The sequence below is a fragment of the Schistocerca piceifrons genome, chromosome 1 (assembly GCF_021461385.2).
Source record: "Schistocerca piceifrons isolate TAMUIC-IGC-003096 chromosome 1, iqSchPice1.1, whole genome shotgun sequence".
Taxonomy (NCBI): Eukaryota; Metazoa; Arthropoda; class Insecta; order Orthoptera; family Acrididae; genus Schistocerca; species Schistocerca piceifrons.
Genome location: NC_060138.1, coordinates 912,915,822 through 912,937,000, shown reverse-complemented (window position 1 = coordinate 912,937,000; position 21,179 = coordinate 912,915,822). Strand labels below are relative to the sequence as shown.

General features: G+C 39.7%; 1 protein-coding gene across 2 annotated transcripts in view; it reads left to right on the top strand.

Annotated features, from left to right (window-relative positions):
• The window catches only part of LOC124717030 (transcription elongation factor SPT6), a 157,651-nt gene that overhangs the window by 7,053 nt on the left and 129,419 nt on the right, over window positions 1–21,179 (top strand). The window contains exons 2-6 of one of the 2 annotated variants that reach the window (XM_047243689.1): window positions 4,717–4,795; window positions 8,535–8,743; window positions 8,822–8,938; window positions 17,785–17,799; window positions 20,699–20,862. In XM_047243689.1, coding sequence (XP_047099645.1) covers window positions 4,717–4,795; window positions 8,535–8,743; window positions 8,822–8,938; window positions 17,785–17,799; window positions 20,699–20,862 — 584 coding nt within the window. The remainder of the gene's footprint in view (window positions 1–4,716; window positions 4,796–8,534; window positions 8,744–8,821; window positions 8,939–17,784; window positions 17,800–20,698; window positions 20,863–21,179) is intronic. The other variant, XM_047243696.1, reaches the window with a different exon arrangement.

Below are 21,179 nucleotides of genomic sequence, written 5' to 3'. Positions count from 1 at the left end.
CCTTTGTACCAATGCCTTAAGAACACCACTTTTCTGTTCTGGGTAGTGATGACAGTCAGCATACAGGTAGAGGTTGGTGTAAGTGGATTTATAGCAAATGTTTTGTCCCAGTTTTCTTTCTGCATTCATCATTAAGCAACATAATCAGAAATAGCTGTTTCCACTTCCATTGTGAAAGGTATGTTGGGATGTATTGAATTTAAACGTAGGAAATCTTCTAGTTGTTCTTACCCATGTGGCGAAGTTCCAAATGTGTTGCCTACATAACAGAAGAAGCAAGTTGCCTTCCATGTGACTAATTTTCAAGCTTTGCCATTGATATGTCCCATATACTGGTTTGCAGTGATGGGTGAATGGGACATGCCCCTGGCTACCCTTGGTCTCCCTTCCTCCTCTCTCACTCCCAGTCTCAGTAAATTAAGAAATCTACTATAGATATTCTAATGTTCTGACGACTTAAAGTGTGAGTGTGGGTTATACTGATTTATTTCCCCAAACCACATTCCACTTCTTTATGAGGTGACTTACTTGGAATTTTGCAGCCCCTCCTCTTTACGGGATAGTCAGCTGCTTGAAAATCTATCGACTTCTTCTCCGTTGAATAGCGCTAGGTACAGGAACTTTTGAGCCTCTTTCTGCTTATAAAATGAGTAGACATACAAGTTTCCTTTTCGTCAGTTAGCAATGTATTTCACTAACAATTCTCTGTCCTCTCTTGCACAATCTTTCGCTTGTAGGTGGACCTTATGAGAGCACTTCCTCTTTACATTCTGGTAGGTACGCCCCTTACAAAACATCTCTATTTTTTAGGCCACAGATCATCCTATCTCCACGTAGGTATGTCTGCCCTTTATGCTTAGTGAAGGCCGGGTACACCCCCCTTATCTTTTCTGAGTAGGCCTCACAGTTCATTACCCTAGTATACATATCTATGTATACTATAATTAAGTATTTCCTGGTAAAGATAATTTATATCTTGAACTTCACATTCATTCTTTAATATATCATTCACTCCCTAGATTCCTCCTCTACTTATCAACTTCTATACTTTCAATAGATATTATGTCTATATATACTACTTACGTCCCACTGTCCTTCAATTCATCAGAGTTTTTATTGCACTGACGTTGCTCATGTCTTTTTCTTATTTATCCACTATTCATTACTATTTTGTAGTTCGTTATGTATGGGCACCTAGCCTTATGTATATTTGATGTAGAACCGTCATAACTCCCCATATATGTGTGCATAATTCCCTATGTACACACCTTTTCCTCTACAACACCTGGTGGTTCTCACATTGTAACAGGCTTTGTCTCTTTATAATTTCATAATTGCGTAGAAGTGTGTATATGTGGATATGTGTTTGTGTAGTCTGATTCTTTGGCCTTCTTATCTAAAGATAAGATGTAGGTTATTAGTAACCATGGAAGTAAGGAAGGACTTCAGCGATAGAAGTTTATGAATATGGAAAGAGGGAAAAGATAGACAGATCATCAAGATGAGAAGTAAGAAAGGAAAAAATAAGTGTCATTGCTAGGATCAAAGAAGATAGCCCCAAAGACAGGAAACCCTTCCCATCCCCCTTTCCCAGTATCCCTACCTCTCAGGTACGTGAGTGAGACGCCAGAGGTTTGGTGTTAATCGTCTCCTACAGAACGGACTTGTCCCACCTTCACCCTTTGAGGTCCCCGAACGAAATCCTAGCAACCCTATTGAAATGGCAAATGAAGAAGAATCAGGCACACTTGTTTGTGTGGGTTGTTTGAAAGGTGTGATGTGTGTTTTGTGTTAGTCATGATTTATCTGTTCTTGTAAACCAAGCTTTTAGCTACAATACCCACCCCTTTCAAAATTTATACAAACCCTCCCATCTATATCCCATCTCATACAAGGTATAAAATACTCTACACATAATAGAAAAGCTATCTGTTATGGTATAACAGTTGTTCAGCTAGTCACATCATATTACATTTTCTACAAATACACTACTTTATTCAGTATATTTTGTCTAGATATCACTTTTTTTCTGTGATTCTCGTAAGGTGGTCTCTATTTTATTGTCATATTCAGTTTTTTAAGCATTAAGATAATAGGATAGTTTTGGTTTTTAAGGGAATTTGGTGCAGGAAAACTATTTTGGAAGAAACACTAAAAACAACTCGGGATCCGTCGGTTGTCACTCCGCCCGTTAACTCAGAATGTTAACGTCTCTGAGGTCCGATGGATCTGATATTAACTTCTCTTGTGCACAGGCAGATCAGTAATTTTCTTTAAATTTCTTTTTAAAGTCTTCCCAAGAGCAAAAATTATCAATATTCACTGTATGCCATTCTGAGACTTTCCTAAAAACATACCCCACAGAAAATGTGATCTTCTTAGAATCTTCCCAATTTTTTGGTAATGCTTGGTTAAACCTTTTTAAGAAATGGGTTGGATGTACATCTCCGTCCGGCTTAAATTTAGGGAATTATCTAGATAACCCTGAATTAGCTCCCCATTGTAAATAAGTCACAGCTTCACTAGATAATACAACGTTAGGTGAAAATACCCTTTTTTCTACTTTATCTTGGATAAGCTTAATCTCTTTCCACAGGTTGTTCGTACACTTCCTGGTATCATTAAGTTCGGAAGAAGGAATAGGTGATATGTTGCCGGATGTTATTCTCTCGGTAACTTTTCAATCTATAATTTCTACAAATTATCCTTCCAAACTAATTACATTTATAATATCAGAGTTGGCTATTTTCACTTTGAAATTCGGTTCTACATTATCTACTCGTGTAGTGACACCTGTAATATGCAACTGAATGATCAGCGTTAATTCATTTTTCTTCTCCCCCCCCCCCCCCCACCCCCCCACCCCACACTCTCAAGTATACAACCCATGCCTTACATCATTATACTTAATATTGTACACATTTTCAAAAGATCCTAACTTTTCAATAAGTTCGAATTCTACATTGTTACATTTTTTCTCAATGCCCAGCTGTAACTTCTTGATAAATCTTGCAAATTGTCATTCTGTTTCTGACTAAGGTTAGCAAACATTTGATTTATGTGAGTGGTTAAAGAATTTGTCAAATAGTTCTTCAAATCTATTTTTAAATTCACTACTTTAGTACTTATAGCATCAAATTCAGTCTTCAGAGCACCCATGCCTTCGCATAGATTACTAAATTCTTTACTTTGAGAGTCTACTGTGGCGCTTGACAAACCTAAATTTGATGCTAGAGTATTGAGTTTCCCTCTGAGCATTTGAAGCCTCACTCTGGGTATTTAATTGCGAATGTAGTAAGTTTAACTTAAGACTCTGAGCATTTAATTGAGAATTTACCGAACCTAGTTCTTTACTTAAAGTTGCACTCTGAGCTTTGATTAAATTTAACAACTCAGCACAGTCAGGCACTTCTTTGCTAATTTTCATGGCCATAGCTGGGTCTTGAGTCTCTCCAACCTGTTGTATATTTCCCATACTCTTGTATGCTTTAGCTCTTGTAAGCATTTAAAACTTACTTTAAATATGATAACTATACAAATAAAGTTCACTCAACAGTATCTTGTACCACTTTGTATTAAAGTAATGAAGTTTTGTTTCATGCTCACCTGGTGTAGAATTCTTGTAGCGTAGGTGAGCAGATGTGAAGGCAGTAGTTACACAGTGATGTAGAGGCCTGCGCAGGATAGACTAGCGAGAAGAGTTGCATTAAACCAGTGTTCAGATTGAAGAGCGTGACGACGCAAAACTGAGAGCAGAAACAATATTACCATATGTAAATGGGGAGACATTGTTGAAAGCAAATGTTGCATTTGTGCACCCCAAGAACATGTGACCTGTTCACAACATATATAAACAATGTGGCAGACAACATTTTTAGCGTCCTATGGTTGTTAGTAGAGAGTGTAGTACTATACATGGAAATCTTGTCATTAGAAAATTGTTTCAAAAAGGAGGTAGATTTGAAGACGATCAGCACTTGTTGCAAAAATGGACAGTCTGACTCTTAACATTAATAACTGTAATATAACCTATGTAAATACAATAAGACATGGTATAATTTTATTTTATGCTCAGCTATTGATATCTGGTATCAGTCAGTATCATCAAGTAGCTAGTACATAGTACATGGAGTAATTTAACATGGATCTAAACTATCAGTATCTCTGTTGGAATGGAAGTTGTTAGACTGAGGCTTAACAGAGCAATCCTAAAGAAGTTAATTCACCCACAAAATAGATTACTTACAAAAGCTTTGACCGTTTCTAGAGTACTTTCCATCAGTCCTGGACACTTGGGAAATAGGATTAACATGAGAGAGTGAGTGAGTGAGAGAGAGAGAGAGAGAGAGAGAGAGAGAGAGAGAGAGAGAGAGAGAGAGAGAGAGAGACACACTCCATCATGGGTGTGTTTAGTCAGTGAGGTCATACAGAATGGTTCAACATCTTCTTGCAGAAGACACTACAACAAAGATGCTGTGCATTTTTTAGAACTTTGGTCTCAAAATTAGCTCATGTTTTTTCCAGTATTTATCAAGAAATTTATTAGTTCTTCCAGCCTATATCTTACACATTTTTTAATGGAAAAGAGAGCTTTGGTTTGAAAGACTTTTATTTTTTATTTGAAGTATTTTATTTCTCTTGAGTCTTGTAATTAAGCCATTTGCTATGAAGCTTTCATGTGTGAGCTTTTTGTGATCTCAGTTTGTTGCTCAACAGGATGAGGAAGTCGAAGGATACGGGAAAAAGAATAAACGTGCAAAGGCAGTCGACAGTGATGATGAAGATGAAGAAGAAGGTAATGTTTTGGGATGCTCCATATATGTATATTGATTCTTTACAGCTTGTATAATTTTAGTCTTTTTTTTTTTTTTTTAATTATGTAGGTTTCGTATAGGAAATAAGTTTATTATTCCTGAAGTGTTTACCATGCAAAATCAGCTTCATAATCTGAGAAAGAAATTACCAATCCTACCATAGCAACATTGCCATTTTTTTTCTCTTTTGTGTTTTTATTAAAAAGAATCAACACAGGATCTGAAGATTTTATGTTCACAGATATCATATTTATCACACTTCTAACCAGTTAAAAGCTGTTGACAAAGATATTGGAATTCTCAGTATTGTGTAGTAGTTATTAAAGTGTCAGCTATATTACACTATTTTCTTACGTCTTTTTCCTTGGTCATTTGAAGCAAGTGAATTGATCACAATGGTCTTGTGACTACCAATATGGAGAATCCCTTGAATAGTTCTATCTATTGGTTACAGTGTAAGAAATTCCCTTTATCAAGTTAACTCGAACATAGTGATTGATAATGGCCATAAGCTAGTGTCATCACTGAAGACCTGAATTGGGATGTGAAGTTCAACAAGAAGTCTTGTCTTTCTGTTCCCCTGATTGCAGACTTATAACTCAGGTATATTTTCGACTGAAGACACATTGATTCAGACTTAGGATGTCTGTGTGGTGCTGCTGTTCATATTTCTTTCAGTCACTTTCTTAAAAGGGTGTCCAGAAAATGAGTTGTGACCCTCTGTATGTATAGAAAAGCAGCATACTAATTGATAGAAGTAATAATGGAATTAATGTTTGCATATTAATGATTGTACCTCCCATTACTTTTCTACATGGTTACCTTCATTTTTGAGAAACAATTTGTTTATTGAATTCAAATGTTGATCTTTTTCACTTCATCATTATTACAAAAGTGCAGGGTTTATCGTTGTGCTATGCCTATTCTTTGTAAACATTAAATCAACTGCTTTCATTGGTTCCTGTCACTTGTTGCGGTTGTCCTCATCGTCACAAACATCTCATGTCCCGAATTTCAGATTTTCACTCACGTGTGAACCTGTCTTTGTTTCAGTGCTTCATATATTTCATGATAAGCTATTGCTAACATGTATCACACATTTAGAAACTGAAGCACTACTCAGTTTTTCCATGCATAGCTATCATGCATCTCTCTACCTATACAGACTTCTAACCTCCCACGACAGTTCACAACATATACTCTAACCCACACAATGGTATTTTGCTGTTAATATGAAATTTTGCTATACTGCAGTGGTACTGGCATTGATCAAATGAAGTTCCTTTCAGGATGAAGTACTTTATTAACTTTATTTGCACCAGTTTGGGTGTGTAAGTTGTCATAACCCAGTGTAGCTCAGAACATACTTATTCAGAAGCTCAAATTCAGATCAGAGGTGACACAAAATTTTAGGTCATCCATTTCTTAGTACATGGGCAGTTGCACACACAAGTGAAATGGCGATGGAGTCAAGCTGAATTTTTTCAGGTCACTGTGTTTGGGAACATTACAGAATGACTTGGATGTTAGGCTAAGGACGTAGATGTGGTGGTGATGAGGAAACAAGACTCTGGATTAGCTTACGGGCCTGCTTTTCATGTCTTCTTCATGTGTTTCCAGTGAACACACAGAAGTAGTTTTATAAATTCTGTAAGCGTAAAACATAGGTGAGGCATACTAGATTCCCTAGTTAATTACCAGAGCAAATGGCCACCCTGACCCGTAACTTTAAAATTCGGGTTTACACAGCAATGTATGGTTCGACAAACCATGAACAATGGAAATGTCAGATTATATTGCTCTAATCAAACGTTTAGGTTCAAGTACTTGTCGCAGTGAAAGTGGCATACAGACGTAGATTCATGTAGGCCATTGTACAATGGAAACTAATAACACTAGTCCAGAGGTATGTGCATGCAAGCTTGGAAGTCCTACACAAACTTAATTGTGTATCACGCCCACTCACATAGTATCTGCTGCAGGCTCGTCTATCCGAGGCTGTCTGGAACTCTTCTGGCCTCTATACACATCATTTAGGGCCGTTTGCTTGGAGATGGTATGTGACTATGTCACTTTTTACCACCGTTTCGCAATCAGTGAGCGTGAAGTCAGCAGTTTCCTAGGTTCACATGGCATGGTAATGGATTGACGAAAGCAGCTTGCACTGTTCGTCTCTACCTAAGTTACAAGGCTTACAGTTAATATTCATACTTTAATGATTTCTCTTTTTTCTGGCAGCCCTATATGATTTAGGTATTACAAAGTGCACACACATCCTGTGACTAAATCGTTATCTTCTGTGTCAAAGTGCTTTAGCTGTGTTCATTTCAACAACCACATTAATGTAGAACATAAAACATTATTTTAGGACATCTAATCAATAAGTACCATTAAAGGGAGGAGGATAACTACTCACAATATAGTTAAAGTGTTGAGTGGTTGACAGGCACGTAAACATGACTGAAGTCTTTGCTAAGATCTCAGATAGTGTCTTCCAGTGAGCTAACAGGCTAACAAAAAACACACATTCACTCACATGGTCGGCAACATTGTTGCCAGGTGTGTATGAGTTCTGAGGAAGGACATTGTCCAGAATATGAGTGAAAATTTCAACCTTGTTTACGTGCCTGTCAACTACTTAAAGCCTCAACTGCTTGGCAAATAGTTACCTTCACTCCTTCCATTATTTGTGTTCTACCCATGACTTTCCAGTATTGCATTAATTGTGAAGTAAAGCTGCACTACTGTGAAGGCCATTCCTTTCCAGCACAAGTTTCTCTGAGGTATGCAAATGGGAATTGTCTCTTCGCATCCCGTCTCTCTTTTGTCTGTACCGCTCCTTCTCTGTCCAGATCACTCACTGCCAACTCCCACCACTCTCCCTCTCCACCTCCCCTTTGAGGGGATTCTCCCTCTACCTCCGTCCTTCCCCCTCCTCCCTCCCTCCCCTTCCTCCCTCTCGCACTTGTGCGCGCTCTCCCTCCCTCCCCTTCCCCCCTCCTCTCCATTCCCCCCTTTTTAGCCCCTCCTCCTCCTCCTCCCTCCTCTCCACCCTCCCTCTCATCCTCTTCATTTTCACCTTTCTGTCCTTTTCTCCCCCTTCCCTTTTCCTCCTCCTGTCTCCTTCATCTTACACCTCTTTTTTGTTGTACCTTCTGTACCTTTCTTGTCTTATTGTGCAGCTGCGAAAGTCATCTGTCCAAAGACCTGCCCCTTTCCCACTACCCCGTCCTTGGGTCCTTCCCTACCTGCTCCCCACCTCCTTGAGCTCAGGCAACTGCTTTCAATAATGAGTCTTACAGTATCGACGGGAGTGCGGTTTGGGTGTCTGTGTGGTTGTGCGCGTGAATGTGTGTACTGTTGTTGGAAAAAGAGCTAGTGCTCAAAATGTAGTGTGAATGCTGTTTTCTGTGTGTGTTAACTGTGCTTCATGCATCAGTCCACTATAGGTCAGTTGTTGCCTTTATTTTATGTATAGCTGCATCAAGGAATTTCCATTATTGTTATAATTATGAACTAATTTCACGCTACAGTTAACATATTCTTGTGTATGTACAAAGGTACCTAAAAATAAATTTTTGCCAATTGTTGTTAAGTTAATAGATCGTGATGGTTTTTATTGTGGTAATAAATAATATGAAAAAAATATTGGTTTGATTGTGTGGCATATGGAAGGGTTGGTTTTGAAATGTAACTAATACTAAACATTTAATGTTGCAGATGATGAGGACAAGCTTCGAGAAGAGCTAAAGGATCTTATAGATGATGCACCAATTGATGAAAGTGATGGAGAAGATTCTGATGGATCAGGTGGAAGTACAAAGCGTAAGAAACGGGATGATGATGACGATGATGACTATGATGATCGCCTTGAAGATGAAGATTATGATCTAATTGAGGAGAACTTGGGAGTAAAAGTTGAAAGACGTGTAAGTGATAGTTATAGATTAACCTCAGTGTCTTGTAGACTCTTTCTTCTTCTGTACTTACGTGTTCTTTGGTTTTAGAAACGTTTCAAACGTTTAAAACGAATTCAAGATGAAGAATCAGAAGAGGAGCAAGAAGAACAAAATGAAGATGAGAGAGATGCTATTGCAAATGAGTTATTTGAAGGATCAGACCACGTAAGTTTTTTTTTTTGTGAATTTACATTTAAATTGTTAAAATCAGTGTATCTCTCCTTTCATCAAGGAAAGGTTTGTTCATCGGTAAGTCTGTTTGAAATGCCAATATTTAATTTTTTGTATTGATAGTTATCAAATTTGTTTGTGAGTTAATTGGAGGTATTACAAACTAATTCTGGGAATACTCATTTAAGAGTTGAAACATTGTAAGACTGAATAGTCTTTTTGACTGTAACCATATAAACTATTCATATATCCCGGAAACCATGGAATGAGTTGACAACAAGTACTGAATATAAATACAGTGTGTACATAAAGTGTGGGAACGCTTTCAGTTATTTCTTGCACAAGAACTAAACATTGTACAGACGTCATAAGTACTGCATTTTGAAGAGAAAAACGGAAAGTTTTTTTACAAACATTTGATATGCGAACAATGAGTGATCTGGTAGACATCAATATGGTAATCGAATTCTTGCCATACCTGTCCCAGCGTGGCATCGTCGACTGTGTCAGTCGCTTCCCGTATTCTCTCCTGGAGCTCTGCTACATCACATGGTAGAGGCGGTACATGCACCAGACCCTTAATGTGCCCCCACAGAAAAAAGTCATACGGAGTGAGATCTGGTGGTTGGGGAAGTCATTTCCTGAAACAGCTGTACCCTTCTGTAGCACGGCTGATCAATCGATGCAGCAGCTCTGTGTTCAGGGACCCACAAACTTCACAATGAAAATAGTCCTGTTGAAAGATGAACAGAGAGTCAGATTGCTTTTGAGGCATCAGCCATTGCTGCAACATGTCCAAGTAGCAATATCCAGTGAAAGTGTTCTCGGCGAAGAAGAATGGCCCGTACACTTTTCGATGTGACAAGGCGCAAAAAAACACTTACCTTTGGGCAATCACGCTCAAATTCAATGCATTTGTGTGGATGCTTTGTACCTCAGATTCAACAATTATGCCTGTTCACTTTCCCATTAATGTGAAAAGTGGCTTCGTCGCAAAAAATTAAGTGATCAACAATGCCATCTCCATCCTCATTCAGTTGTCGCAACTACGAACAGAACTAAAAACGCTTGTCCTTTTCATCATCATTGAGCTTCCGCACTAGCTCCAATTTGAATGGTTTCATAGACAGCTTCCGTCGCAGAACTTTCCACACTGTCACTGAGTCATTTAGAGTTCATGGGGTGCACAATACATTGATTTCTTTGGACTCCTTATGAATGTCTCTCGTATGCACTCCAGATTCACTTCTTTCCCACTGGGGCATCTGCTTCTTGTTACCAGACACAAGCAACCCATTGTAATGAATTTGTTGTGCCAGTGGTAAATGGCCTTCCTTGTTGGTGGCTTCTTACGTACTTGGTACAGCTGTAGCACACTTGTTTTTGTCGAGCTCCTGTTGAACAGCTGTAGCACACTTAAAGCTCGCTCCGCACCTGAACTCGCTATGTTTGCAGCTAGCGCTGACTATTGGCAAATTACGCTGTGACGGTATACATGAAAAAACTTTGAGGGTTTCTCTTCAAAATGACATTTATGATATCTGTACAATGTTTGGTTTTTGTGCAATAAATAATTGAATGTGTTTTTGGACTTAATTTACACCCTGTATAGAGGGTGTGAGATGTGGGCTTTAAGATAATGTTGGAAGAACAAAAGATTTGTCAAGTAGGTAAATCAGTAAGTGTTTGACACTGGAAAGGATAATAAGCCTACGCATGGGTAGAAATCCTTGTGTGCTATCAAGTGGTACGTTTTTTTATTGCAGCAGCCCTGTGTCCAGCAATACGTATCTACTACTGTTTGTATGTAGCATTGTTATGAAATTGTGTGTTGTTGTTATACAGCAGAAAAACCAGTTAGTTACTGTTCAAACTTGCAAGTCAAAATTGGATTTTACCAGTTGCCTTTGGAAACTGTGGAGACCACTGTACGTTATGAGACAATAAGCAGGCATTTAGTCAGTTAATAGACTGATATGGAAAAAAGATAGAAATTTAGAAGAATTTAGTTCGATACTAGAAATTCCAGGATGGAAACAATGAATATAAATGAGAAAAGGTAACCAATCACATGTACATGATTGATCAGTGGCATGTAAACAAACTCATCAATTCAGAAAAAATCTCACTAGTGTTCAGTCTTTTCCGAATTTGAGCGCACGTGCGCGCCCACACACACACACACACACACACACACACACACACACACACACACACACACACACACACACACACTACCCTCCCACTCCTCCTCATCCATCATTTAATAGTCCACAAACTGTAGATCTCACTGTTAATGGCTGAAATCAGTTCAGTGGTCAGAGCAAGGGAAGGTGATACTGCCTCAGGTAGGAGAACATCTAGAAAGTCACTGCAGTCTTCAGACTAACCTTCAGTTTGCAGACAGCTTTAGTTTACTCACTTCATCTTGTCACTGTGAGCTAGCTGTGTTCCCAGACCTATGCCGGCACTCTTAAAGCCCTCTCCTCCACCACCCCATGCCATGGCATGGCATTGCATAGTATGGTGTAGATGTAGATGAACTTCTCATAAACTATATCAGCCAATAGGTGTGTGTGTGTGTGTGTGTGTGTGTGTGTGTGTGTGTGTGTGTGTGTGTGTGTGTGCGTGTGTGTGTGTGAGAGAGAGAGAGAGAGAGAGAGAGAGAGAGAGAGACTAGGAATATAGGTGGTGTGATTTTTAAGTATAGGGGGAATGTTCTGATAGAAACTAAATAATTTAGGAGCATAGGGGACCACTTACCGAATAGCAGCTAAGTGTTGAGTCGTTGACTGGTGCACACAGAAGGAAACTTGTCAGCTTTCCGAATAAATCCTGTCTGGAGATAGAGTACACCCCCCTCCTCCCCCCCCCCCCCCCCCCCCACACACACACACACACACACACACACACACACACACACACACCTGCACTCTTGTATTGTCTGGTTGGACACAAAGTGCTGGGGTTACATTTTGCCGGGAGCCAAGATGGAATGGGAGAGTGAAGGTTGTGAGGTAGGTAGATAGGGGGGAGAAGCAGGGTGAGGGATTAGGCATGGATAGCTAGTGGCTCAGAGTGATGCAAGAGCTTTACCAGCTAGGAATGTAGGAGGGAGGAGTGACAGGTGCACAAGCTGGGCATGTGATGCATGTGTGCCTGAGCCAGTGCAGTGGATGATGAAGGTTACATAGCAGATGAAATGGAAACTATAGGATAGAGGGTGTGAGGATAATGGTTTAACAGAGATTGTGGCCAGGAGAGTTACAGGAGCAAAGGATGTGTTACATGGGTAATTCCTATCTGCTTAGTTCAGAAAAATTATTGCTGGAGGGAAGAATCTAGGTGGTGCAGGTTGTGAAGCAGCCATTTTTGAGCATGGTTTGGCTGTGGCCATCATTCTGATAAACAACTGGTTGATTGTCATACCAGTATTTAAAAAATACTGTGCAGTGATTGCTACAGGTTTGCAATATGACATGGCTGCTTTCACAGGTGGCTCTGTCTCTGATGGGGTAGGATAACCCTGTGACAGGACTGGAAGGGGAAGTGCTGGGTGTGCAGATTGGGCAGGTCTTGTGTCTTGGTGTTTCACAGATATATGATCCCTGTTGCAAGGGGTTGGGAGTGGTGTAGTGATGGACAAAGCTGCTGTTGTAGGTTGGTGATGGAATACCACTTTAGGGGGAACGCGAAGTATCTTAATGTCTAGGCATGATGATAGATTATCAAAGCCCAGGCGAAGGATATGATTCATTTCTCCCAGTCCATGGTGATATTGGATGACCAGGGAGAGGGCACACCTTTGTAGCTGATTCTTGTGGTGGTGGGAGGATATGGCATGGGAGTCTGTTTGTGGACTTGGTATGGGGTGTACTGCCTGTCTGTGAAGGCCCTAATGAGACTCAGCATACTTGGCAAAGGAGTTCTCACCACTCCAGATATGCCATTCATTGGTGGCCAGGCTGTATGTGAGAGATTTTTTTTGTATGAAAGTGATTCCAGCAATTGAAACACAGGTACTGTTGGTGGTTAGTGGCACAAGGGTGCAAATGCTCGTGGTGATCAGTGAGAGTTGGTGATAAGCACCCTTACAGCTGAAATGAGATTGTGAGATCATGTGTGTTTGTGTTTGTAGAAATATATATAAGGTGAGAGCTGAATTCAAAAGATTAAGTAATAAGAGCTGTAGGTAAAATGAAATTAGGTTCTGTTTGGATTGGTGTGCTGATTTATTTTGGAGATATTCTGGGGGTGTGGGACAACTGCTTGTGATGTCAGAGCAGGCAGCGGCTCAGAGTCTGCAGAGCAGTGAAGCGTGCCATCGAGCTCAAGCCATTCTGTGGTCATGGGACTTGGTAACTAGGGAGCCCTATAGATAACACAGAACCGTATTTGACTCAGGAGCAGAATGAGTGGGTGTTCTTGTTATTGTTCTAGGAAGTTATTGTTGTCAGAAGTTAAACAAATTTGTAATTGGAATAATAAACCCTTGTTTGTGAACCTACCAGAGCCTGTTACTATGTAATAGCAGTCATTCACAGGAAAAGTCTGGTGGAAGGAGGGATCCCTCCAGAACAAGTAAAAAGATTGCATCAAGAAGTAGAGGATCCTAGTAGTGGTTTTAAAATGGACAGAGATGAGGATGAAGCCATTAGAGAGATGGAGAACAATGTCCAGGAAGGTGGCATGTTGGGTTGAGGAGGACCAGGTAAATTGGATGAGAGAGGTGTTGATGTTGTGGAGGAAGGAGGATGGGGTGTCTTGGCCCTGAGTCCAGATCATGAAGATGTCATCAGTGAACCTGAACCAGACAAGGGGGTTGGTATTCTGGGAGGCTAGAAAAGTTCTCTCCAGATGGCCTATAAAAAGATCGGCACAAGAGGGTAGCATGCAGATGCCCATGGGTGTGCAGCAGATTTGTTTGTATAACTTCACCTCAAAGTGTAAATACCAGGTGTACCGGTATGAAATGAGCATTTTTTTTGTGAAAATGAAGCACTAATTTTGAATTGAAAAGTAAAAACATGTTATTCAAAGTACTGACCATTACTTTCTATACATTTTGACCACCTTTCTGGCAATTTGTGGACACCACGCCAATAGAAATGTTCGTCTTTTGAAGCAAACCAGACACCCAATTTTCAACTTCTTTGTAGGAATCGAAGTGTTCCTCAGCCAATGCGTGTCCCATTGATGAAAACAAATGGTAGTCGGAAGGGGCCAAGTCTGGTGAATACGGCAGGTGGGGTAGCAGCTCCCAGCCAAGTGTTTTGATTGTATCCTGAGCCAGTTTTGATTTGTGTGCAGGTGCATTGTCGTGTAAAGATATTACTTTGCCATGTCTTCTGGCCCATTCTGGTCTTTTTTCGATCAGTGTGCAGTTCAAATTGATCATTTGTTGTCTGTAGTGATTAGTATTCACAGTTTCACCAGGTTTTAGAAGCTCATGATACACCGCACCTTTCTGATCCCACCAAACACAGAGCATTGTAATCTTGCCGAATCGATCTGGTTTTGCAGTTGATATTGATGGTTGTTCTGGATCAACCCATGATTTTTCCCATTTATTATTCTTAAAATAAATCCATTTTTTGTTGCCAGTAACAATTTGATGCAAAATTGATTTTCTTTCATGTCTTTGAAGAAAAATTTGACAAATGGTTTTTCGGTTTTCCATCTGTCTTTCATTCAATTCGTGTGGCACCAATTTTCCACACTTTTGGATGTTTCCCATAGCTTTCAAACGGTCAGAAATTGTTTGTTGTGTAACATTTAGCATTGCTGCCATTTGCTTCTGACTCATCCAATATTGCTTGCAATTCGGCGTCTTCGAACTTTTTTGGTGGTCTTCCACGTACTTAATTTCTTATATCAAAATCATTATTTCTGAACTATTGAAACCATCTTTTGCATGTTGCTTCTGATAGAGCATGATCACCATATGTCTCAACAAGCATTCGATGCGACTCTGCAGCACTTATTTTTTCAAATGAAAACAAAAAATTAATACTTTCTGCAAATCATCACTTTCTGGTACAAAATTTTTCATTGTTAACACGATGAAAACATATGATGTTGTTTGTTCCATGACTTGATGTATACTAAATATCTTTGACAGATGTCATACCAACCAAACAAAAACAAAAAATTAAGGCTCATTCACAACAAATGCTCCCTATTGACACATTTGTATCGTAACACTCATTTCATACTGGTACACCTGGTGATAGTTTTGTGTCAGGATATAGTTGGTAATGTGTATGAAGAATGAGATAGACAGTTTGAAGTCTGGAGGATATTGGGAGAGGTAATGTTTGATAGCGGAAAGGCCATGTGCATGGGGATGTTGGCGTGTAAGGGGGGCTTCAGCAGTGACGAGTAGAGAGAGTCGAGAGGAAGGTCAGTGAAGGAAGTGGTCAGTGTCTATTATGTAAGAGGCCAGGCTTTGGACCATTGGTTGGAGGTGATGGTCATCAAAAGTGGAAATTCTTTGAGTAGGAGTGCAATAACCAGCTGCAATGAGAAATCCAGAATTGTTGGGTTTGTGGATTTTGGGAGCATGAAGTGGGGTCAGTATGGCAGAGCTTGTAGGTGGAGGAGTTGGGCAGTTGGCAGAAGCCTTCTGTGAGGTAGCCACTGTGATTCATTATGGCAGTGATGGGTTCCTTTGTCTACATGGAGGATGATTTAAGTTAGGATCTGTTTTGAGGTTGTGTATGACTGTGCTTTCGTCTGCTGAGGATTAGTGTTCTTAGGAAGGTACCTGTGGAAGTATGGTGACACGAAGTTGGATTGAAGGAATTCCTGGGAGGTGATCTGGGGGTGGTTAGGTTGGTGGTGTGGGGTGGGAGGGGGATACAATGTTGGGGTTAGGTTGGCTTTGGCTGAAGAGAGCAAAGAAGTGTTTTCATTGCAGGGATCAGAAGAGAAGGTCTTTGACAAATCCATCTTCACAATCTGAATTAGGGTCAAGAAACTCTGTCTTCATTCCTCCTCAACTTCAACTACTTCACTCCCATGTGCTTGCTTGGTCCTTCTCAACCCAAAGTTTCACCTTTCTTAGTGTTGATGTATATCTCTTTGATGATTCCATCCACACTAACCACCAACAGTACCTCCATTTCAACAGCCGTTATCTCTTCCATACAAAAAAATTGCTCCTACACAGCTGGCCATCTGTGGACCTCTCTTAAAGTGGTATCCCATTGCCCACCCAGCCTACACAATGTTCTGTTCATCCCTATACCACTCCCAACCCCTTGCCCAATCCACTCACCCAGCATTTTCTACTCCAGTCATGTCACAGGCTTGACATGCCCCATCAGAGACAGAGACCTGTGAAGGCAACCATATTGGACACAAACTCTGCTGCAGTCACTGTACATCTTTTTATGGCGGTATGACAACTAACCCACTGTCCATCAGAATGAGTGATCTTTGCCAAACTGTGGCTTAGAACAAAGTTGACCACCCAGTGGCACAACATGCAGCTGAGCACAATGTGTTTGATTTCAGTGGTTGCTTCACAACCCAGGCCATCTGGATTCTTACCTCCACCACCAGATTTTCTGAACTATGCAGATGGGAGCTTTCCTTGCAACACATCCTTCACTCCTGTAACCTTCCTGTCCTCAGTCTCCATTAACCAACTATCCCGCACCGTCCACCCAATAATTCCTGCATACTATATCCTGTCTCCCGCTCCCAGTCCACATCACCTTCAGTGTGCACTGCAGCCCACTGGCTCTGGCACCTGTGCATAAAATGCCTAGCATGTGCATCTGGCACACCCCCCTCCCACATTACAGGCAACAAGCAAACCTGCTACCTCCCTCCTAGCCACTAACTACTTACCCGTAACACTTATTCCGGCCTCCCCACACTGTCTCCCTTTACTAGCCACACCTGATGCAGCCCCCACCCTAGCCTTGTCCACCTGCAAAAATGCAATGCTGACATTGTACGTCTGCCTGGTACAATGTAGGGGTGCAAAGGATGTGTTCTGAGTGCCAACAAGCTTTTTTTTTTTTCCTCTTTTGCTTGTGCCTGTTGATGTCTCCTTGTTTCTGCTGTTTGGTGACTGGTCTTCTTTACTCCTAAATTATTAAGCCTGATTTTTAGCCTTAAAGTGTATATTCCTTCCAATCATCTGCAGGTTGTAGTTGTTTTCGTGATTTGTTTTTTTGTAGATAAATTTATGACTAGAGTGTAATTATACATTCAAATTTCCATTCATACCTTTACAAACACTCTATTAATCTCTCCGAAAATTGTATTTATATGAACTTGCAATGACATTCACTTACAATAACTGAAGCTTTACAGACATATATACAAAATTAATTTTGATTAAATCTGTTGTTAATTTAAGATTAAGTCTGTTATGAAACTCACTAGGCCAGTGAAAACAGAACTTGAATCCGGGAGTTGAGCTAAAGAGTAGGGAACAGTTAAGAAGAAAATCTCATTTGAAAGCTGTTATCTCTTGGGAAAAAAACCATTTATAGTATTTTGAGATGTCTGAGTGGGGAGTGGTACTCTAGTGTAAAAGTGGTGGGTAATTAGGTTATAAAGCATGTTTGGACCCTTATAAATATGCCATTAATTTACTGGTAATTATACGTCACTTTATTTGTGAATACCTTTTTATGAATAATACAGTACCTATGAAATTACATAATGGCTGCTGTAATTAACTGTTTTTTGTTGTGTGTTTTGTGTGTAACTTTGTTTTGTGTGTTAGATTGGTAGTATTGTCTTGTGTGATGTTTTTGTTTGTTTTGTTTTGCTAATTCTTGTCCTTTTTTTTCCTTCATTTTTGCAAACACGAACCAAAGGAAAGGGAGGAAATGGTATGTTTATTTCTATCTCATTCTTTTAAGAATAAGTAATCGGAAAACCACTTGTAGCATGTTACTGTGTAATGTTATTCCTGATAATAATGCAAAAAAATATTTTTTTCTGAGATACTGCTAGTTTATATAAGTTTTTAGCACTGAAAGTTCTGCAAACAATTTTAATCATTAACTCGATTGAAAGAAATCATGTTTAGGATGAAAAATTTGAAAAACGAAAAAGGTCACGGAAATGAAGGAAAATAGCTGCTGGAAAAAAAAAAAAAAAAATCACGACACCAAGAAGTTGTGCAACATAAAGTTGGTAAGTGTGTTTCTAAATCTGAAATATGATGTATATTCAAGTTTCACACCAGTTGCATAAGAGCAGTTGTAGCAGCATCACAATGAGAATCCAAATCAGGTCTGCTTTAAATACATGCTGTAATGGTCATGAGCGTTAGTTACCTTTGAAATTGGACAGGTTGAGTTGATGTTTTTCAAGAGTGTGACAAGGACTCCATGATCAACACCTCACTAAATTTGAATGAGGTAGTGTAATGGGGCTACAAGAGGCTGGATGGTCCTTCTGTGTTGGCAAGAATGTAGCCACTGTGCATTATTGCTGGCAGCGGCAATCACGAGAATGTACATTTGCAGGAAGACTGAGCTCTGGACATTCACATTACATTACTGGGATGGAAGACTGTTTTGTCCGGCATATGGCTCTGGTGCGTCATACTGTGTCTGCAGCAGCAATTTGAGCGGCATTGACACCCCAGTGGCAAAAGAAACTGTTACAAATTGTTTACTTCAAGGATAGTTCTGAGCTAGACATTCTGCGGCATGCATTCCACCGACCCCAAACCATCATCATTTGTGACCTTAATGGTGTGAAGGGAGATCTCATTGGAGGGCAGGATGGAGGTCTGCTGTGCTGTTTTTTGTGATGAAAGCTGGTTCTGTCTTAATGCTAGTGCTGGCATGTGTTGGTTAGGAGGAGGCCAGTTGAGGGCTTGCAACCAACCTGTCTGCGTGCAAGACACACTGGACCTACACCTGGAGTTATGGCCTCAGTTGTGATTTTGTATGACAGCTGGAGCACTCTTGGTTTGCCATGCGCCATTACTGCGAATTTCCCGAACAGGGTAGTGCAGTGGTCAGCACAATGGACTCACATCAATAGGATGATGGTTCAAACTCGTGTCTGGCTATCCTGTTTTAGGTTTTCCGTGATTTCCCTAAATCACTTATCCATCCTTCCGTGATCTGAGGTTGTGCTCAGTCTCTAATGACCTCGTTGTTGGCAGGACGTTAAACACTAATCTCATCCTCCCCCAATCTACTCTGACTGCAAATTTATGTGTCAATCTGGTAATTTGATCTGTTGTTCTGCCATTTATGCACAGAATTCAAGGGTGTTTTACAACTGGATAACGCTCACCCACTCACCGCTGTTGTAACCCAGCATGCTCTACAGTGTGTTGAAATGTTGCCTTGGCCTGCGCAGTCACCAGATCGGGCACTTATGGGACAGCAGTGGATGACAACTCCAGTGTCATCCACAAACAGCATTAACCATCCCTATAATTACCAATAGCAGTTACACCAGTGATTAATGTACCAGCATTTCAAATTTTCGATGGCTAATCTCACACTTATAATAACCAGTGGTCTCACTTAAATATGTTAAGACAAAAATTCCCAAAATTTCATTACGCTATATTAATTAATTTTTGGTGTTGCGATTTTTTTCTGCCAATGTAGTTACTGCAGACATTCTACAGTCTTGTAAAAAAAATTTGTTGAATGAAGATGATCTTATTTTTATTTTTTAGTCATTTCAAATCAATATTATGCTACATTTCTGGTTGAAATTACAGTACTTCTGAATGTGTCAGGTTAAGCAGCAATTTTCCAATTTTCAGTGACCAGATTTGTTAACAAAATCAGTTTTCTGTTGGAGTTAGATAGGAAGCATATTTGCAGATGCTACTAAAATTTTAGTAGCACCCTCGTGTTTCATTGCTTCAACATTTTTTCCTTAGATGATAATGATCCAAATCACATTACACAAAAATTTTTGCTCATTTGTTGAATGGTTTTGTTAACCAATTGTTGAACTAATCGAAAACCATTAATTTATCACCCAAAGGTGTTTCTTCCATTTGTAATGTGGAAAATGGCTTGGTGTGCTCATCTTCACTACGGCAGTGAGAGTACTTTTTAATTATTCTAGTAGCTTTACAGACAAGGCCCTTCGGGAATAATAATTATGGATATTTCATGTTTTTCCATAGTTCTTGGGACTCTCATTTCTTATTTAAAGCACTACTAAATATTGGAGATACTGGTAGGCACATGCCACAGCATATTTCATAATCTAAAAATCATGCATTTCTTAAAGTACCAGTTGAAATGTAATCCTAGACCAGAACTTAAAAAATGGGCAATAGTAGCGTTGATAAGAACCATGTGATTGTATTTGTTCTCCCCGGGCTGCTAACCTTTCTGTAAGAGCCCACTGCTATGTGGTATTCATCGATCATTTGAATGTCTTGTCCTCATTTTACGTAAATCTTTTAAAAGTAATATAAATGCAAGGCAAATCCATTTATATGTAGATTTTTAGATGTTGATGGTGTTGGTGATGTTTCAGCACTCACAAAATATTATATCTTTAGAAAGTATATGTTTCTCAGCTGTAGTGATATGACACATAAAAGTGTCAGTGCCAAATTGTGGTATTTATCTCAAACAGAAACAGGTAGAAATAACATTATCACCAAGAGCTTTCACTTAATGCATTTCTCTGGGACACAAAACTGGATATTGTGGGTAAGTTAAAGATAGCAATGAATCATATTGTCTGCTCTGAACTGTACACTTACTTTCTATGTTGTTCTCCTATTACAAGGAAGAGGAGAGAGCCTCAGAAAGAGGAAGGGTTGAAACAGAGCGTGTTGATGAGGAAGAAGATGAAGAGGGTGACTATTCAGATGAGGATGATTTCATTGTAGATGATGATGGTCGTCCAATTGCTGACAAAAGAAAACGTCGAAAACCAATATTTAGTGATGCGTGAGTATCAGCTTGACTTTTTTCATTATATTGGAGTAAAATGTGTACAATGATTATGCTTGAATGTTCGTTAACATTTTAAACTGTTTACCTGGCTATGTTAGAGAGAGAGAGAGAGAGAGAGAGAGAGAGAGAGAGAGAGAGAGAGAGAGAGAGAGAGACACGTACGTGTAAGCCCTCTTCGGCTGTGCTAGTAACTAAAATATAAGATTTCCTTTTCTGCATTGTCATATTGTTAATACTTTGGTTGGCCATTTCCTCTGGAAAATGCAATCTTACTTGGAACACTGTTCAAGTGTGGGTACATATATCATTCA